General features: G+C 39.8%; 1 protein-coding gene across 3 annotated transcripts in view; it reads right to left on the bottom strand.

The window, feature by feature from the left end:
- Positions 1-16,961, bottom strand: part of LOC135207284 (GDP-D-glucose phosphorylase 1-like) — a 133,432-nt gene that overhangs the window by 13,260 nt on the left and 103,211 nt on the right. For all 3 annotated transcript variants that reach the window (XM_064238952.1, XM_064238953.1, XM_064238951.1), the window contains exons 8-9: positions 16,889-16,957; positions 15,825-15,890 (exon numbers count right to left, since the gene is read on the bottom strand). In XM_064238952.1, coding sequence (XP_064095022.1) covers positions 15,825-15,890; positions 16,889-16,957 — 135 coding nt within the window. The remainder of the gene's footprint in view (positions 1-15,824; positions 15,891-16,888; positions 16,958-16,961) is intronic.

The following is a 16,961-nucleotide window of genomic DNA, read 5'->3' as shown; positions in this document are numbered from 1 at the left end:
TTACCAGAGAAAAATAAAAAGGGGAAGTCAGAGCATTCTGACTCGCTCACCCTAAATAAAAGAGGGTGTCGGTATGGTACTGGGCGAGTGAAACCACTACCACGGGCCTCTTGTCATTTAGATCTCTCCTCCACAAAATCCCCTTGCTAGAGAGAGCTGGTACACAGCCCGCGCCAGCAACTACTACTACTTGCTCCCCCACGCCAACACCAGTGCCTCTAGCGGCCATCCTTGAAGTTAGAAGACCAAGCTTGGGCACAAGGGTGGGAGAGAAAAAAGGGGGGGATTTCACTGGGCGACACGGGCCCTTGCCCAGAAATAGATTTTTCCTTTGTCAAAATCCCTTTTCTGGGCTCAGCCCATGTCGCTTCGTGAAATAGTACCAGAGAATTAGCACAAGCTTGGGGAAAAGGTAACAGTATAAGGTAATACGAAAACACGAAAAAACATAAGATGAGTATAATCTAGATTAAATATTACAAAGTTATCGTATAAATACTTAAACTAACTTATAGTAACTTATGTTAGCTTTAAAATAAATAACAGGAACTAACAGTATACTTATGCTAACTTACGATAACTTAAAACTAGAATAATACATTATATATAGTTGTGAGTAACCCTAGCATAAAAATAAGGGAAAACATCACGATATAGCCTTTTGGCAGCTAAGGCTCGAAATTATGGTACAGCCTGGTGGCAGGATCACAGGAAAATTGTTAGTGAGGCAGGTAGAAAGGAGATCTGGATCTATGGCTAAAACTACTTAGGCAGTGTCAGGAGAAACTGTGTTTCCCGCTGCCACTGCTGGAAATTTAAGAGATTCTAAGGATTTCAGGTAGTGACATCTGAATACTGTCGGCGACTTCCAGCCCGAATACTTCTTTAGATCATCGAAATTCATGTGTTGAAAATAATTAATTGAGGTGGCTACTGCCCTGATGTCGTGGGCTTTGGGGAATGAATCAGGGTTGGCTTGTTTGATAAAGTATAGGATTTGTTGCCTAATTCCTTTTAAGGAAATAGTGCCACCTTTCTCTCTTATGAATAAGGGACCTGAGGACCTAGAAGATGTCCTGGACAGATAGGCTCGTAAGGTCGTCACTGGATATAGAGTGGGGTCTTGAGGAAGAGGGAGGATCTTCCAAGGAGCCCATCTCATTAAAGGATCCTCATTTTTGGCCAAAAAACTACGGTCTGGGGATAGAAGAACTTCTCCTGATGGAAGAAATTTGATATGGCCAGGGTCTCTAGAGAGAGCCGACAGTTCAGATATCCTGGCTCCTGAAGCCAGGCTTAGCAGAAATAACGTTTTCCTTAGGAGTGGTATTTAGCTACATGAATTGTTGTCAGTATCTGAAGCCAGTTTGAGAACATCATTTAAGAACCATGAAACTGAGCTAGGTCTCTCTGATGGTCTGAGCCTAGCACAAGCTTTAGGAATAGACGAAAAATAAGAGTCTGTTAAGTCTATCTTAGAGCCAAACTGGAAGATTTTCTTTAAAGCTGACTTATTGGTAGTAATAGTACTAGCTGCTAAACCTTTTTCAAATAAGGATCTGAAGAAGGAGATAGCCAGATTAGTAGTCATGGTTCGAGATTCTGTTTCCTTCAGGAAATTTGCTAGCTTTTTAACAGCTGCGTCATACTGACGTAAAGTTGATTCTCTTTTATCCGATTCTAAGAAAAGGATATTTTGAGGATCAATATTTGCATCTCTTTTAGCCGCAAACTTCATGAAGTCCATAAAGTTAGGGTTTTGAGAATTCCTGAGGAAGCGAACACAGTCCTCATTTGTACTGGTTGAGATAGCTTGGGATTGGGAATCCGTTGAGGCCGGAGACCCAATTCCAGAAGCAGAGGGAACCAGTTGCTCTTGGGCCAATCCGGGGCTACTAGAGCAACTTGCCCTTTGAAAGACCTGAGTTTGTTCAGGACTTTCAATAAAAGATTCACTGGAGGAAAGATGTATATCTTCTTCCACTGATTCCAATCTATGGACATGGTTGGGGGCCACATAGCATGGGAGCTTGTGGTTCGATTGTGATGCGAAATGATCCACCTGGAGGCCTGGGACCTTTTGGCATATCCACTGGAATGAGCGCCTGTCCAGAGACCACTCCGATTCTAGAGGAACTGAGCGAGACAGGGCGTCTGCTATCACGTTCCTTACTCCCGCCAGGCGAGTGGAGGATAGATGCCATTTGTACTTGGCTGCTAGTGAGAAAATGGCTATCATTTCGTGGTTCACGTGACTTGATTTGGATCCTCCCCTGTTGATGCAGTGTACTACTACTGCACTGTCCAATACCAGCTTGATGTGGGATTTCTTGGCTGGTAGAAGCCTCTTCAATGTGAGGAATACTGCCATAGCTTCTAATACATTTATGTGAAGCTGGCGGAACTGAGGTGACCAAGTCCCTTGTACTTTCCTGAATTGGGAGTATCCTCCCCACCCGCTTAGAGAAGCGTCCGTGTGGATAACCAACGCCGGAGGGGGAAATTGAAGAGGGATCGACTTGGATAGGTTCTTGACCTCCGCCCTGGGGCGGAGTTGTTTGCAGAGAATCGGCGGGATGGCTGACAACTTGTCTTGAGATTTGTTGTTTGCTCTTGAGCGCCAGACCCGGTTTATATCTTTCAGCCTTGCCTTCAGCAGAACATCTGTAACTGATGCAAACTGGAGAGAGCCTAGGATTCTTTCCTGGTTTCTCCTTGATGTTAGTTTGCATTTGAGAAACTGCCTTGTTGCTTTGGCTATTTCCTTCCTTTTGATCAACGGAATTGACAGAGTGTGGGAGTTCAAGTCCCATTGAATGCCGAGCCATTGAAAGCGGGAGTCCGGCGTTAGCCTGGACTTGGTCTTGTTTATTTGGAACCCCAGATGTTCCAGAAACTGTATTACTTTGACCGTAGCTTTGTGGCATTCTTCGACGGTTGTTGCCCAAACGAGCCAATCGTCCAGATACGCTACTACCATTATTCCCTGGGATCTTAGTTGATGAACTACTGATTCCGCCAACTTCGTGAATACCCTGGGGGCCACGTTCAACCCGAAGGGCATCACTTTGAAGGAGAATGCCTGGTCTCCCAGTCTGAAGCCTAGGTACGGGCGGAAGTGTCTTGCAACTGGAATATGATAGTATGCGTCTGTAAGATCGATAGAGGTGGTGACGGCCCCATGGGGAAGTAAGGTCCGCACCTTCGAGATAGTCAGCATTTTGAACTTGTCGCAACGAATTAATAAGTTTAGACGGGACAAGTCTAAGATTATTCTTCGTTTGGTTGAGCCTTTCTTTGGCACGCTGAACAAGCGTCCTTGAAACTTTCAGTGCTTGACTCTTGATACTACCCCTTTCTGAAGGAGTTCTTGTGCATACTCCGTCAATTCCTTTGTTGGTTTTTGAAGGAAGGTCTTGGATGGGGGAGGACCTTTGGTCCAACTCCATCCCAGTCCTTTGGACACAATACTTTGTGCCCACTTGCTGAATCCCCATCTGTGGCGATAGAGGAACAGTCTCCCTCCTACCTGAGGGTTCTCACTGACTTGGGGCAGGGCGTGATCCACGTCCTCCCCGGAAGTGCTTGCCTCTGCTAGGTGCTCTTCTGCCACCTCTTTGGCGAAATGCACCTCTGGCCCTACTTCCTCTTCCAAACCTATTAAAGGCTTGGAACGCCTGACCTTTAAAGACTGGGTTGAAGGCCGGAGATACTGCGTATGAAGTAGAGGGCTGATTCTGCGAGATCAGGAGGAGTATTGGTTGGGACTTGTTTTTGGAGGTGGAAGGTTGTACCATCTGGGACACCGGCACAGCTTGTACCACCTGTTGTTGCTGAGCAGCCTGGAAAGGTGGGAACTTCCTAGGCTTCTTCAGCTTCTTTGAAGCGGAGGAAGTAGGTTCGGGCTTCCTCTTAGCTGATAGGCCCCAGCGGACCTTAAAGCTCTGGTTAAGCCTTGTTGTTTCGTGCTGGACCTCGTTAACCATAGCCTCTGGAAAGAGGTCAGCACCCCATATTGAAGACGCAAGTAGTTTATTCGGCTCATGACGGATAGTCGCCTCTTGCAGTACATGTTTCCTGCAGTTGCGTCTTGCTATGGCAAAGTCGTACAGATCACACTGAACGGTGTGTGTCTGTGCTTTGGCCAGAAGCTTAAATAGAGGTTCCGTCCCGTACGTCACCGCAGCAACCTCCGTCATCACTAGGGCATTTAAGGTCCTCCCTAACCTAGTCCTAGCATCGAATTCTGCTTGGATGAGGTTATCAGAAAGCCTAGGGAGTCTCTCGCCAAATTGTGCTATTGCACAATCTGGCTTGAGCTTCCCTACTGTGAAAGTAGCTGGGAGATCCGCCCAAAGGTCTTCGGTTCCTGGAAGGAGAAGTGATGTTGGCTCCGTCTCCCTAAGTTGGGGCATAGGCTCGTCTTTTATGGCGGCCTGTAGAGGAAAACTGCTCTACTAGATTGAAGCATATCGAGCAGGTTTCGTGGTGCCATACCGCTATGTCACCATAGCAGATGGCGCAGGGGGCGTGAGTCCGGCAGACCTCGTGGCCATAGGGGTCCTGCAATATAGCATTGCAGCCGGATTCCTGGCAGTTGGTAGCCTGTAAGTGAACAGATACATGAGTATCAGCGGTTACTAACAGGACTAGCCCGTTAAGAGATATAATACTCCGCTATATGCCGGAGTGAAAAATTTTGGCATTAGCTCTCTCCTGTTCTCCTGTAGAGATATGTCCGTGAGGCCTGGTATACTAGTCAGATAGTTTCCGGGGCACCGGAGTAAGGAGTTTCACCAAACTAGCCACCAGTCTATATGCCGGGGTGAGGAGTACAAGGACGGCGGAGGAACATGAGAGGGTTAAGCCAAAAGAGATAACAAGAATAGGTGGAGCGCAGCTCCGCCGTATAAAAATTTTGCAGGCAGGAGGAGAACCCGGTTGGTGAGCGGGCACTCCGCCGGCTTAGCGGAATATGTAAACAATAATGATAACATTTAAAGATAACAATAGGAACAAAAATGTATGTATGTATATATAGATGCATGTAGTGGTGCTACTTTCCGTCACCCCCTAGAAGAACTGGCAGAGCCAGCTAAGCCCGCCGCTGGCACGGTGGGTAGACAGGGGGGTGACCAGGGTAGGAGAGAGCTAAGGAGGGACCCGAGGAGGACCGAGTACAAGCGAGCAAGGTGGCCAACCCTACCCGAGCGTACAAGAGAACCCCCCCCCCCCCCCCCCCCACCCCTGGAACCCAGGGTGAGAACGGTATGAAGAGCCAGACTCAGGAATCCCCCCCCGAGACTCCCGTATCCTCTCTGGGGAGAGAGAAGGAGGGGAGGAGAGCCCAGGTGGTTGCCCAACCGTGAGCGAGCGCGACCTACCTTCCTACCCGCGTAGGGGAGGGGGAAGCAGGGAGGGGGACTGAGCTGATGGCTTGTGGCGATCGTCTGGCCCACCGCGAACGTGGTAGGACCACGCGGACGGAAAGACCAGGCGAACTGAGGTAGCCTAGGCTAGCACAAACCGTCTCCTACATGCGATATAATAAAAACACAGTTATCAAAATAGAAAGGAAGGGAATCATAAGATAAAGGGAAAGTAACGTCCTAGAGAAGCTAGGCTAATCTACCTGGAAGGTAGGATGCCCAACTACTCAGGAGCTGGCCTCTGCCGATACGTAGAAACGGAGGGCGATGGCCAGGGTGGTAGGACTAAAAAAGAAAGAGGGGCATACAACCCCACATGCCTAACAGACCTAGACAAAGGCACATGCATGCATGAACACTGAGCTAAGACATAAAGGCATAGGATTCCCATAAAAGTAAAATACAGATAGCACATCTTGCACCACACGTAGAAATAAGCATAAATACTGCACAGACATAGCTACAACGGTATGGGAGACCGAAGGAGCTAGGATGAATCACACGAGGCGAGCCGGTATGGTGAGCCTGAAGCCATGTCACAGGAGGCACCGTAATAATACCTAAAAACAGCAGTAAAACGGGTCCTAGCTGGCTAAAATTACGTGAAACACTTAGGCAGTACTTAACTTAGCTGCGGCGATGGCTTGAAGTTCCATGGTAACGAAAAAATTCCAAAACGGAAGCACAAAAGCACTGTGGAAGAAAAACGCGTGTGCAGGATGCTGCTAACGGAAAGGATGGCCGCTAGAGGAGCTGGTGTTGGCGTGGGGGAGCAAGTAGTAGTAGTTGCTGGCGCGGGCTGTGTACCAGCTCTCTCTACCAAGGGGATTTTGTGGAGGAGAGATCTAAATGACAAGAGGCCCGTGGTAGTGGTTTCACTCGCCCCAGTACCATACCGACACCCTCTTTTATTTAGGGTGAGCGAGTCAGAATGCTCTGACATCCCCTTTTATTTTTCTCTGGTAATGTTAGCATTATTTACCTTAGAAATATGAACTGAAAGGATATTTCACGAAGCGACACGGGCTGAGCCCAGAAATGTGAATTTGGAACTCCTCTATTCTGTCTTTGCAGAAAGTAGAACAAATGAGTTTGTAATGGTAATTCTAAAACAACATACCACTTTAAAACTTATTTTTAAAATAAAATACCAAATTAAATGTAACGAAAAATATTTTAAATTGCTGTTTCTTAGATATGGACCACTTATTTACAAATACCACTCCTTTAGCTTTTGGGCTTATACTAATTACAGCCACATCTCTTTTTGGGATCTATCACCTTATATTTGTAAGGCAATGGTAGTTTGATGCAGCCAAATTGTGGGGAATGAGAAACTCAACTCCCCAACATTTTTGTGCTCTTACAAAGTGTAAATGGTAGATAGATACTGAAGTAGGAGTGGTGACTGAAAGAAACTAAGCTTTGACCAAAATCAAAGATCAAGATACAAGAATCGTCATGTTATCTAATATATGACTCAGAGACTTGAAACAATTTCAAGTAACAAAGAGCCCATTTTTGTTGTAGGACAATATGAAGAGGGAGAGCTTATGTTTTTCCTTGGTATAAATTGACAGGGAAGGCAAAGAAAAATGCTACTGGATTAAAATATGACAAATCTTTTAAAGAATTTGTATTTTTCATAACTAACAAACCTGCAGTCTTAACATTAGGATAAATCTTCTCGCACCATCTTGAACCGGTAAAAAAATTAAATAGAACTGTATATGCAGGGAACTGGTGGCATCTGTCCTCTTTCACGATTTAGGTGTCATGAGTTAGGTGGAACAGCCACCGACCCAAGCTGGACCTTGTGACGTCTCAGTTATTCTTCCAACTCAGGTTAAAACTGCAGGTTTGTTAGTTATGGAAAATACAAATTATTTTAATAATTTATCATTTATTCACACACGGAACAAACCTTGGGTCTTAACATTAGGACAGACTTAATTTTAGTGGGAGGTAAGTAATTTAGTATCACTAACCGACTAAAGGTTTACCACACCTGGTCATTCTTCTTGTATAACAGAATTCTAAGAGAGAAGATCTACACCTCTGAACCTTAGATATGTGTATAACTTCGATTTAGACTTCTGGATTTCAATACAGTGCCAAAGTTTACTGCATAAGCAGAAGATGAAGAGCTATCTGTTCAAATAACAAACCAATGTAGCCACTTATGTATGTTTTTTATAATTCCTCACTTTTCTTGCTTGTGGGATGCACATATGAGCAAAAGGGTGTAGTCCCTCTCTCTCAACAGGTACAAAGAGGGAGTAACAACAAGTCATTTGTGTTTCTTTACTAACAAAGTAAGAAATATACAAAAGAGAAATAAGCAATTCATATGGACATACATATACTATACATATGGTCAAATGAACAGCATTCTGATCTGTACACAGATAACAAGCATAACATGACAAGTGATAATGGTCATGGTCTCTGAAATGAATGCATAAAATATAAACTTGAGGATTCATGCTACCTGCTTTCTGCATACTTGTCGCGTGGTTCAGGTACACAAGATGAACAACGATTTTCCTCAGGTAGCCTGCACGATGGCTTGCATGTAGCTACGGTAACCCCCCCTCAAGCGGGGGCCACCCATGATGGTTAGTCTCGTTATTGTAGGCTGGTTTCAGACAGTCTATGGATACCTAGGTCATTCTCCCATCCACTGACATCTGGAAAGCCTTTGTGTGCTGCTGTTAAACTCTGTAAAACCCTGGTCAATCCCCAACAATACACCCTTCTAAGTGTGCTACACATATATACCATATGTAATCGTGTAACATACGATCTTGCATATCATGCGACCCCCATATTTTCACCCTTAAAAAATGATTTTATAATGTATCTCACAAATCATGTGAGTTAAATTTACGAGACCAAATAACAACAGGCTAACCTCTTTTCCTCTTCTTTATCTATTCCATTTTTTAGTTAGGCTAACCCCTTTTCCTCCATCTCTTTATCTATCCCATCTTCCAGTTAAGTTTAAAAAAGTAAAAGAAATGCCAAAAGCATTGTTAGTAATGTTATTTTGTGTAAATGCATACAGCCAGAAACAGCTGATTTGCTATGAACAACCTAAACCGATAACAAAAGCGTTTTTACTTGGATTTCAACCATCGTACGATAGTAAAAAACTACCATAGTTATGTTATAAATGGCGTTAAGGAGAATAGGACTGATATATTCTTACATTACTATATCCTTACTTGCTATGGAAAAAAGATCGGCAAGGGCATATATTGCTAAATTTAACCCGTAAGTTTTAGCTGAAACTGAGGAAATAATGTTGATCTGCTAAAGACTATTATCATCCATCGGCAACGTGGATGAAACTCACAAACTTCGGTATAGTACCATCAAACTCGACCGTAAACATTTGAGAGAAACGTGTTTTAATCAAAACTATAGGGCGTAAAAGAACACATTTTACTATTTTCACTCCAATAAGAGATAAGTACGTAAAGCTCATAGTATTCTGATGAGATCAAGTGAAAAATATCGAACGGAATCTGTTGAATTTTGTTAACACAGATACATATAATATTATTGGATGCAGTGAAGTAAAGCATAACTTTTTAAAAGATCCATGGAAAAGATGCATATTTATTATGTTTGTATTTTATCATACGATACTATGTGATTATTACATACTCTAACTTTATATCTCTAGTATGATGTGACCCCCTTAAAATTAACTACAAAATTAGGTCTTTCATAAGTCGCATGATATGCGAGGATACACGGTACATATTCTGTTAACCCTTACTGGACAGGGAAAAAATCAATATGCAGTTTCCCAGGCTGGGTAAACTTTGAGGTCAGCCAATTAAAAAAAAAAAAAACATCAATGGAAAGAGGAAGATATGCAAATGCACATGGTGAAAGTAAAAAATAAAACAAAAAATTTTTCCTATCTTCAAGAGAACTTGAAAATGACTACAGGCAGTCCCCATCTTACAACGGGGGTTCCGTTCTTGAGATTTTTCGCTCAGATGGATAAATAGTGCATTTGAAGTCTGGGCTGTTCTAACTGAGTACATATGCTGCTTAACCCTCTTACGCCGATTGGACGTATTATGCGTCGAGATAAATTGTCTGTTGGGTGCCGATTGGACGTATCGTACGTCGACATAGAAAAGTTTTTTTTTAAATTCGCAAAAAAATACTTATAGGCCTACCAGGCGAAAACTTTTGAATCACACGCCTTGGGGGATGCTGGGAGCTCACGGATCAAGCCGTTGTTTTGTTTACAATCGTTACGCAGGCGTGCAAGCGCGAATTTCTTTCTTATCACACTAAAAATTATCAGTGACACATCTCAGAAATTATTTCGTCACTTTGACATAATTTTTGCACCATTTTAAATTAGCTGTTACATGGAGTATTAATTATGAAAATGTGTGCAATTTCATGTAGAATACAACAAAAAAATACTCATGATTGTAGCTTTTATCAGTTTTGAAATATTTTCATATAAATAACGATAAGTGCCAAAATTTCAACCTTCGGTCAACTTTGACTCTACCGAAATGGTTGAAAAACGCAATTGTAAGCTAAAACTCTTATATTCTAGTAATATTCAATCATTTACCTTCATTTTGCAACAAATTGGACGTCTCTATCACAATACTTTGAATTATGGTGAATTTATGAAAAAAACTTTTTCCTTACGTCCGCGCGGTACTAACTCTTCCAATAAATTTTTTCGTGTGATTGTCGTAATGTTTGCACCATTTTAAATTAGCCGTTACATAGAGCTTTATATATGGAAATGTGAGCAATTTCATGCACAATACAACTAAAAACAACCCATGGTTGTAGCTTTTATCAGTTTTGAAATATTTTCATATAAATAATGATAAGTGCCAAAATTTCAACCTTCGGTCAACTTTGACTCTACCGAAATGGTTGAAAAACGCAATTGTAAGCTAAAACTCTTATATTCTAGTAATATTCAATCATTTACCTTCATTTTGCAACAAATTGGAAGTCTCTAGCACAATATTTTGATTTATGGTGAATTTATGGAAAAAAAAAAACTTTCTTTACGTCCGTGCGGTAACTCTTCCGAAAAAAATCAGAAATTTTTTTGTGTGATTGTCGTAATGTTTGCACCATTTTAAATTAGCCGTTACATAAAATTTTATATATGAAAATGTGCACAATTTCATGTAGAATACAACTAAAAATGATTGAAGGTTGTAGCTTTTCTCATTTTTGAAATATTTGCATATAAATCATGATAAATAGAAAAAAAAACCACGTTCAGTCAAATTTGACTCAACCGAAATAGTCGAAAAACGCAATTGTAAGCTAAAACTCTTACAGTCTAGTTATATTCAGTCATTTATCTTCATATGAAACAAATTCGAAGTCTCTAGCACAATATTTAGATTTATGGTGAATTTAAAAAAAAAACTTTCCTTCCCTCCGCGCGCGGATTCTCCGCCGCAAATCTCCGAAATGCGTACGTCGCATTCTTGTAATATTTTCTCCATTTCATATTAGGCGTTTCATAGAGTTTTATATATGAAAATGTGCGCAATTTCATGTAAAATACAAAAAAAAAATAATTGAAGGTAGTAGCATTTCTCATTTTTGAAATATTTGCATATAAAAAAATATATAAAAAATATTCGACATTCGGTCAACTTTAACTCATCCGAAATGGTTGAAAACTGCAATTGTAAGCTAAAACTCTTAAAGTATAGTAATATTCAATCATGTATCTTGATTTGGAAATAAATTGGAAGTCTCTAGAACAATATCTAGATTTATGGTGAATTTTTGAAAAAAAAAAAATTTTTTACATCCACGTGTTACGAATTCATGCATCATTTTGTGATAATGTTTTCTCTGTGTTGCTTTGATCGGTTTACAATGTGTTATACACCAAAATGATCGCAATTTAGTGTACAATACAACAACAAAAAATTAACTCGTTAGCTTTAACCGTTTTGCTCACAGCGCGATTTGAATACAATTATATATGAAGTTTTGTTTTTGCGCTATCATATATCGCATTATTTATATATGATAATTATATTTTTTCATTTCTGATGGTTGCATACTAAACTTCAGGCAATGACAAAAATGGAGCTAAAAATGAACTCTTAATCTTGAAAACTAAGCGCGCTGTGATTTTTTGAAAAAAATATTTTTTCCGCTTCCGCGCTCACTCCGAGACCTCCCCCCGGCATACAGGAGACAATTTTTATTATACCCCTTCGGCGTAAGAGGGTTAATACGTACACATAAATTTCTACTTGACTGACCGACGTAAAAAGACGGCCAATCCTTCCAAGGAATTTTGTAAATGTTGTTGTTATTTGTTACGGGACTATTCTTAATTAGCATATCTTTAATGGTACTGTTAGAAGAGAACACAACATTAACATTACGCGATTTAAATATTGATTTTATGGTTTCAAATCCACGAAAGTAAGGCAAACTTAGTACATTTTTAGGGGTTTCTTTTTCATTACTAACAACACTATATAACTTTTTGTGAACTTTTTGATAACATAAATCAATTATATGAGGTGGGTAGCAGAGATCATTTCCTATCTTTTTTTATGTATTCTATTTCTTGGTCAAGATATTTTGGACTCATGATCTGCAAAGCACATAAGAACATAGAAGAAAAAATTGAAATATTAATATTATGATGGTGGCCAGAATAAAAATGTACATATGTTAAATTATATTTGTGGGTTTCCTATAAATACTGAATTTACATTGGAAAGATTCTCTGTATTAATACATCTAGGTGTCAAGGTAAATGCTTTATAGCAAAGGAAGATAAAGGAAAGGAAAACGCATTTACGAGAAGTTCGGCAGTAAGGAGGCATTAGCACATTGTGTTGGAGGTGCCTGTTCTCATGATGGTTCTAGAATAGGCAGGAGTGTTGTGGAACTTGTCAGGCGCCAACGTGACGTGAGAAACGCCGCGATTTCTGATGGAATACCTCGTCTAGATTCGTCTAAGAAGTTCCGGTAATCTCGGGAGTCTGTGACGTTCACCGTAGGCTCCGCTCCCAGAGTGCCGTATAAATACGACGGATGAAGTAGGAGAAAGCAGAGATCATCAGTTAGTCACAGAAAGATATCCTCAGTAAGAGCCACAGATCAGATTATCAGTGAGAGATCGGCAGCAGCAGAGATCATCAGAGAGAGAGAACAGAAAAAGGGGCCGACGAAGGATCAGAAGAAAATTTGCTCGAGAGTTGGTTGGATTTTGGTCAAGCCATCTTCAGGAGTGGACGACCGAGTTATCTCGAAGTTGAGCAGACTTCAGAGAAGAAAATGTCCCGCTAGAGGTTTTGGGGAGTTCCTGCCTTTCAAGTATCAAGAGTAGACATTATTTTCTGCAATACGGAGTCAAGAGGACGCCTGCAATCGCTGTTCTCCTTTTGTGAAGCCATCGCTTCGAGTCGCAAAACTAACAAGCAAGTATTTTAATTACCTCACTTTTTCCCCAGTTCATGCAGTGTAAGATTTTGCCTTTTTATGTAAATAGGAGATACCATTCTGCATTTACCTTTGTTAGTAAGCTTGTAAATAAACCTTTGTTGTGTTAGTGTTTCTTTCTATATTCGTATCCCCAGTTTCAACTGTTGGTGTTGAAATTTTTTTTTTTTATTTCATATCGAACCTGAAGCGGATCTCTCTCTCAGAGGCCGTAACACTAGGAAAGGGATGACATTGTTATTTTCAATTTCAACAGTGAATTTTATGGATGGCACTAAATTATTCAATTTAGACAATGCATCATTTACACTGATACCAACAGGTAAGACTACTAAGATGTTATCTACATATCTGAAACATTTTAAGGGGACAAGTGTGATATTCGGGAGGTGTTGTCTTTAAAAAAAATTCCATATATAAAGGGTTACCCATGGCCATATCAAATATTTGTTGGTAATATTCAGTAAAGCCATGGGTAACCAATAAATTTTGTTTTGAGACACTGCAGCATATCCCACTCTGTGCTCTGATTTAGATCCATCTATAAATATTGCATAATGTGGACCTTTTTGGCTTATATGTTCTATTGTATGTTGTTTATGGGGTTCTGGCATATATGAGTGACTTTTTGATAAATATTTCAGGTGTGTACAAATTCTCATTTTATTCATTGTCAAAGGAGGTTCAATAGCCCATGAATTTACAAATGGCAACTTTTAGACTGGCTCAGCTTATCGATTCTAGGTGGCTCGTGATTTAGTTGTGTACTTGACTTCAAGGGGGCATGTACTACCTCTCTCTCTGACAAGACATCTTTTTACGTATTATCTTGTTTGTTATTGTGCTGACTGATGTCTTGATTTTTAGCTAATTTGAAAGGGTGGGGCTTTTGGATGGGTTATTAACTCCTCTTACTTTTAGCTCAAGTCTGGGTTCCACGACTGACAATCCTGTCCTATTTATTAACAACTGAAGTTCTGTGTTGTATTGGTAAAATGAGCATTCTTTAGATTTTGCGTGATGGGCTAGTCCACAATTAATACATTTTGGGTGGTTACAGTTCCAATTAGTGGTATGGTTATCTGATGTGCAGACTGCACATATTGCCTTATTACGGCATTTTTTGTATGTGTGTCCATACCTTGAGAACTGTACATTGTAGTGGTTTTGGATTGAAAGGACAAACTTCTCTATTTTGCCAAAGAATTTTTATTGGCCTGTAAATTTTATTTTGGCAATGTTGATATTTTTATTCTTGTCTTTCCTACCTGAAATTGAGTATGTAGTATATTTCTAGATCATGAATATTCTTATATCTCAATTTTAAGGAGTCTAGCAGTAGTTGTTTTGAAGGAAGTTCTTGTACCCTGTACATAATTCAATGTTTCATGGCTTGTAATTGTTACTTTTATTTTATTTATTTCCATTATACTTGAAAAGACGGTGGACTGCTTTTTACTGGTTATCGGATAAGCCATTCATTGTCTTTGATGTGTCTACACTCCATGTCCTGTGTTGGATTTATGTTAAGTAATTTGTTTTCTAGTATTGCTGCTGAGATTTTGTTGTCAGTTTTGAGGACTAGAAATCTTGACAAGTTATCTGGTCCAAAGAGGTCATCAAAAGGTACCAATGTAGGATTAAGTCAGTAATTTTTGTTTCTTTTTGGTCCTTGTTTTATGTTCATTGCTTGTCTATTAGGATTTTTATATTTTTCTGTATTGATGGGAGGAATACTTGTTACTAATTCAGAATTATTGTTCATTATATATGGTTCCATTGTTATGATACTGAAGTTTACCAATTGATTTTTGTTTGTTTCTTTTTTACTTATGCACCCTATTTGGTGTTCTGGCTCTGCTACTTCACTTGGAACAGGGTGTTCCTTTGTAGCTTTTATAGCACTTTCATTGCTTGAGGCAGTACTAAGGAAATTAGGGAATGACGTGCCAATAGTCATCAACTGTGCCGGAGTTTTTCCATCATGGGGCCCAGGGGTACGCAAATCATTAAGTTCAGTAATCATAAACATATTTGAGAGAAAACAAAAATCTTGAAAAGATATCATTGGCCCTTCGCGGAGTTAAATCTTCCGCCAATAGCACAAGTGAGAAATGACTCCCAAATGTCCACATTCCTACCCTACCCCAATAGGGGATGGCATAACATGATTAGTATGGCTCAAGTGTATGAAGAACCCATTTGCTAGGACTAAGAGTATTACGATAATACAATTATCCCCATCCTAATCACATTATGTGCAAACCGGACAGAATGCTGAGAGTTCTATTCCTAGAACCAGGGCCTCCCTGAAATTCGTGGTCCAGCGCCACAGAATAGTTCTGCCTGAAAAACAGGTCTGACCATTGTCGGGTAGATGATGGATCTACCACAGTTCTCACTATTTAGCTTGGATTTAACTCGACGTTAAGCCATGATATGTTTTCTTATTTATTTGATTTCTAAAATTTTAGAAAAAATGAAAAAGTCCACAGACATTAACCCAAAAATATGTAAGGTGGGGAAAAAATTATTCACATACAAAAACAGTTTTCTAAGCATTTGCAACATGGCAAACACCCAAACAATGACTTAGTATGTCACCAGAGGACTAATAGAACCGATGCATGGACTGCCAGGTGAAACTGGAGAATCTTATTCTACTGTAAAAGGCTGAAATTTTGTGTGGATACTTATAGTAATGCTATTGTAAAGTAATGAATTTGAGATAAAACTTACGTATATTTTATAGACATATTTTCAACCATCAAAGGATGTTTGGTAGCTACAGAGGCAAACCAGTTTCAATCACAATTTTTTCACAGGTTTCTTGGCTTGCAACATTCTGGTGTTACATACTATTACCATTTTGAAAGTGAAAAGACAAATATGAAAATTACTCACAATAAAAGGGTACATGGCCTGCTAGTTCACATAAAGCCACTGCAAATTTAGATACATCTTTAATACCTGCCAAGAAAAATAAAACATAAGGCATAATAGTTTAGGACAATATTAGTATTGATTCAACCTTACTGTCACAGCATACTTTAAAACAATTATCTTCATTAAATGATACAAACAACTCAAGTAATAATAAAAGAAACCATGCTCCTGTCTAAACTATTTACATTATGAGTAATGTAACTATACAAAAAATAGTTCATTGAGCAGGGTATCCAGTTATAAAAATGAACACTTGTGAAAGCATGTGAGAGAGAGAGAGAGAGAGAGAGAGAGAGAGAGAGAGAGAGAGAGAGAGAGAGAGAGAGAGAGAGAGAGAGAGAGAGAGATGGTTGCTGTGGGAGTGAGCAAAAGTTAAAAGTAGTACACACAGAGGCTAAGCTAACATAAAACAGGTTTGAATTAGAGAGATCAAGACTTACAGTACATACATAAATCTGGTTCAAAGTCCAGCTTTAATGATACAGAGGATGAACCATTTGTGGATTATGATATCACACAGCACTTTCTGTTATCAAAATGTTCATGAAGCACGAGAAAGTGATTGGACTTTGTCTCTATGGTCTGCATTTCACATTTGTCAGCAGATAAAAGTAACATTTAGAAATGTAAGAAAACTTCAAACAACATTGCATCTGATCTGACATAAAATTGTATGGCAACAACAAACAAGACTCTCATAACTGATGGCCTGTAGCATAATAATATCTGTTCTGTGGACATGTGATTGAAAATTTAATCTGTAGGATGTGTATTTAGGTTAAAGTATCTTCACTGATGAGACTAATAGACTTGCTGACAATATTTAATGCTTTAATACATGAAATTCTGCGAATACAAAAATGTATTATATGTAGTTGTTTATTTTACTAAAGGTACATTAAAAAAATCTCAAGTACCACCTCTTTAACAAGCCAAATGTCACATACTTGTGCATAAAAGGCTACAAAATTGAAATAAAGCTGGACTTTAATAATCAATATCAAAATGAAAGTTGGTCTTACCATAGGATGGCTTCCTGCCCCAGATTACCACTCTTATTGTAGTATAAGAGTCGGGGGACGATGTTGCACCTGT

The sequence above is a fragment of the Macrobrachium nipponense genome, chromosome 32 (assembly GCF_015104395.2).
Source record: "Macrobrachium nipponense isolate FS-2020 chromosome 32, ASM1510439v2, whole genome shotgun sequence".
NCBI classification, from domain to species: domain Eukaryota; kingdom Metazoa; phylum Arthropoda; class Malacostraca; order Decapoda; family Palaemonidae; genus Macrobrachium; species Macrobrachium nipponense.
Note: the sequence above shows the minus strand (reverse complement) of the source record. Positions and strands in the feature narration are given on the sequence as shown.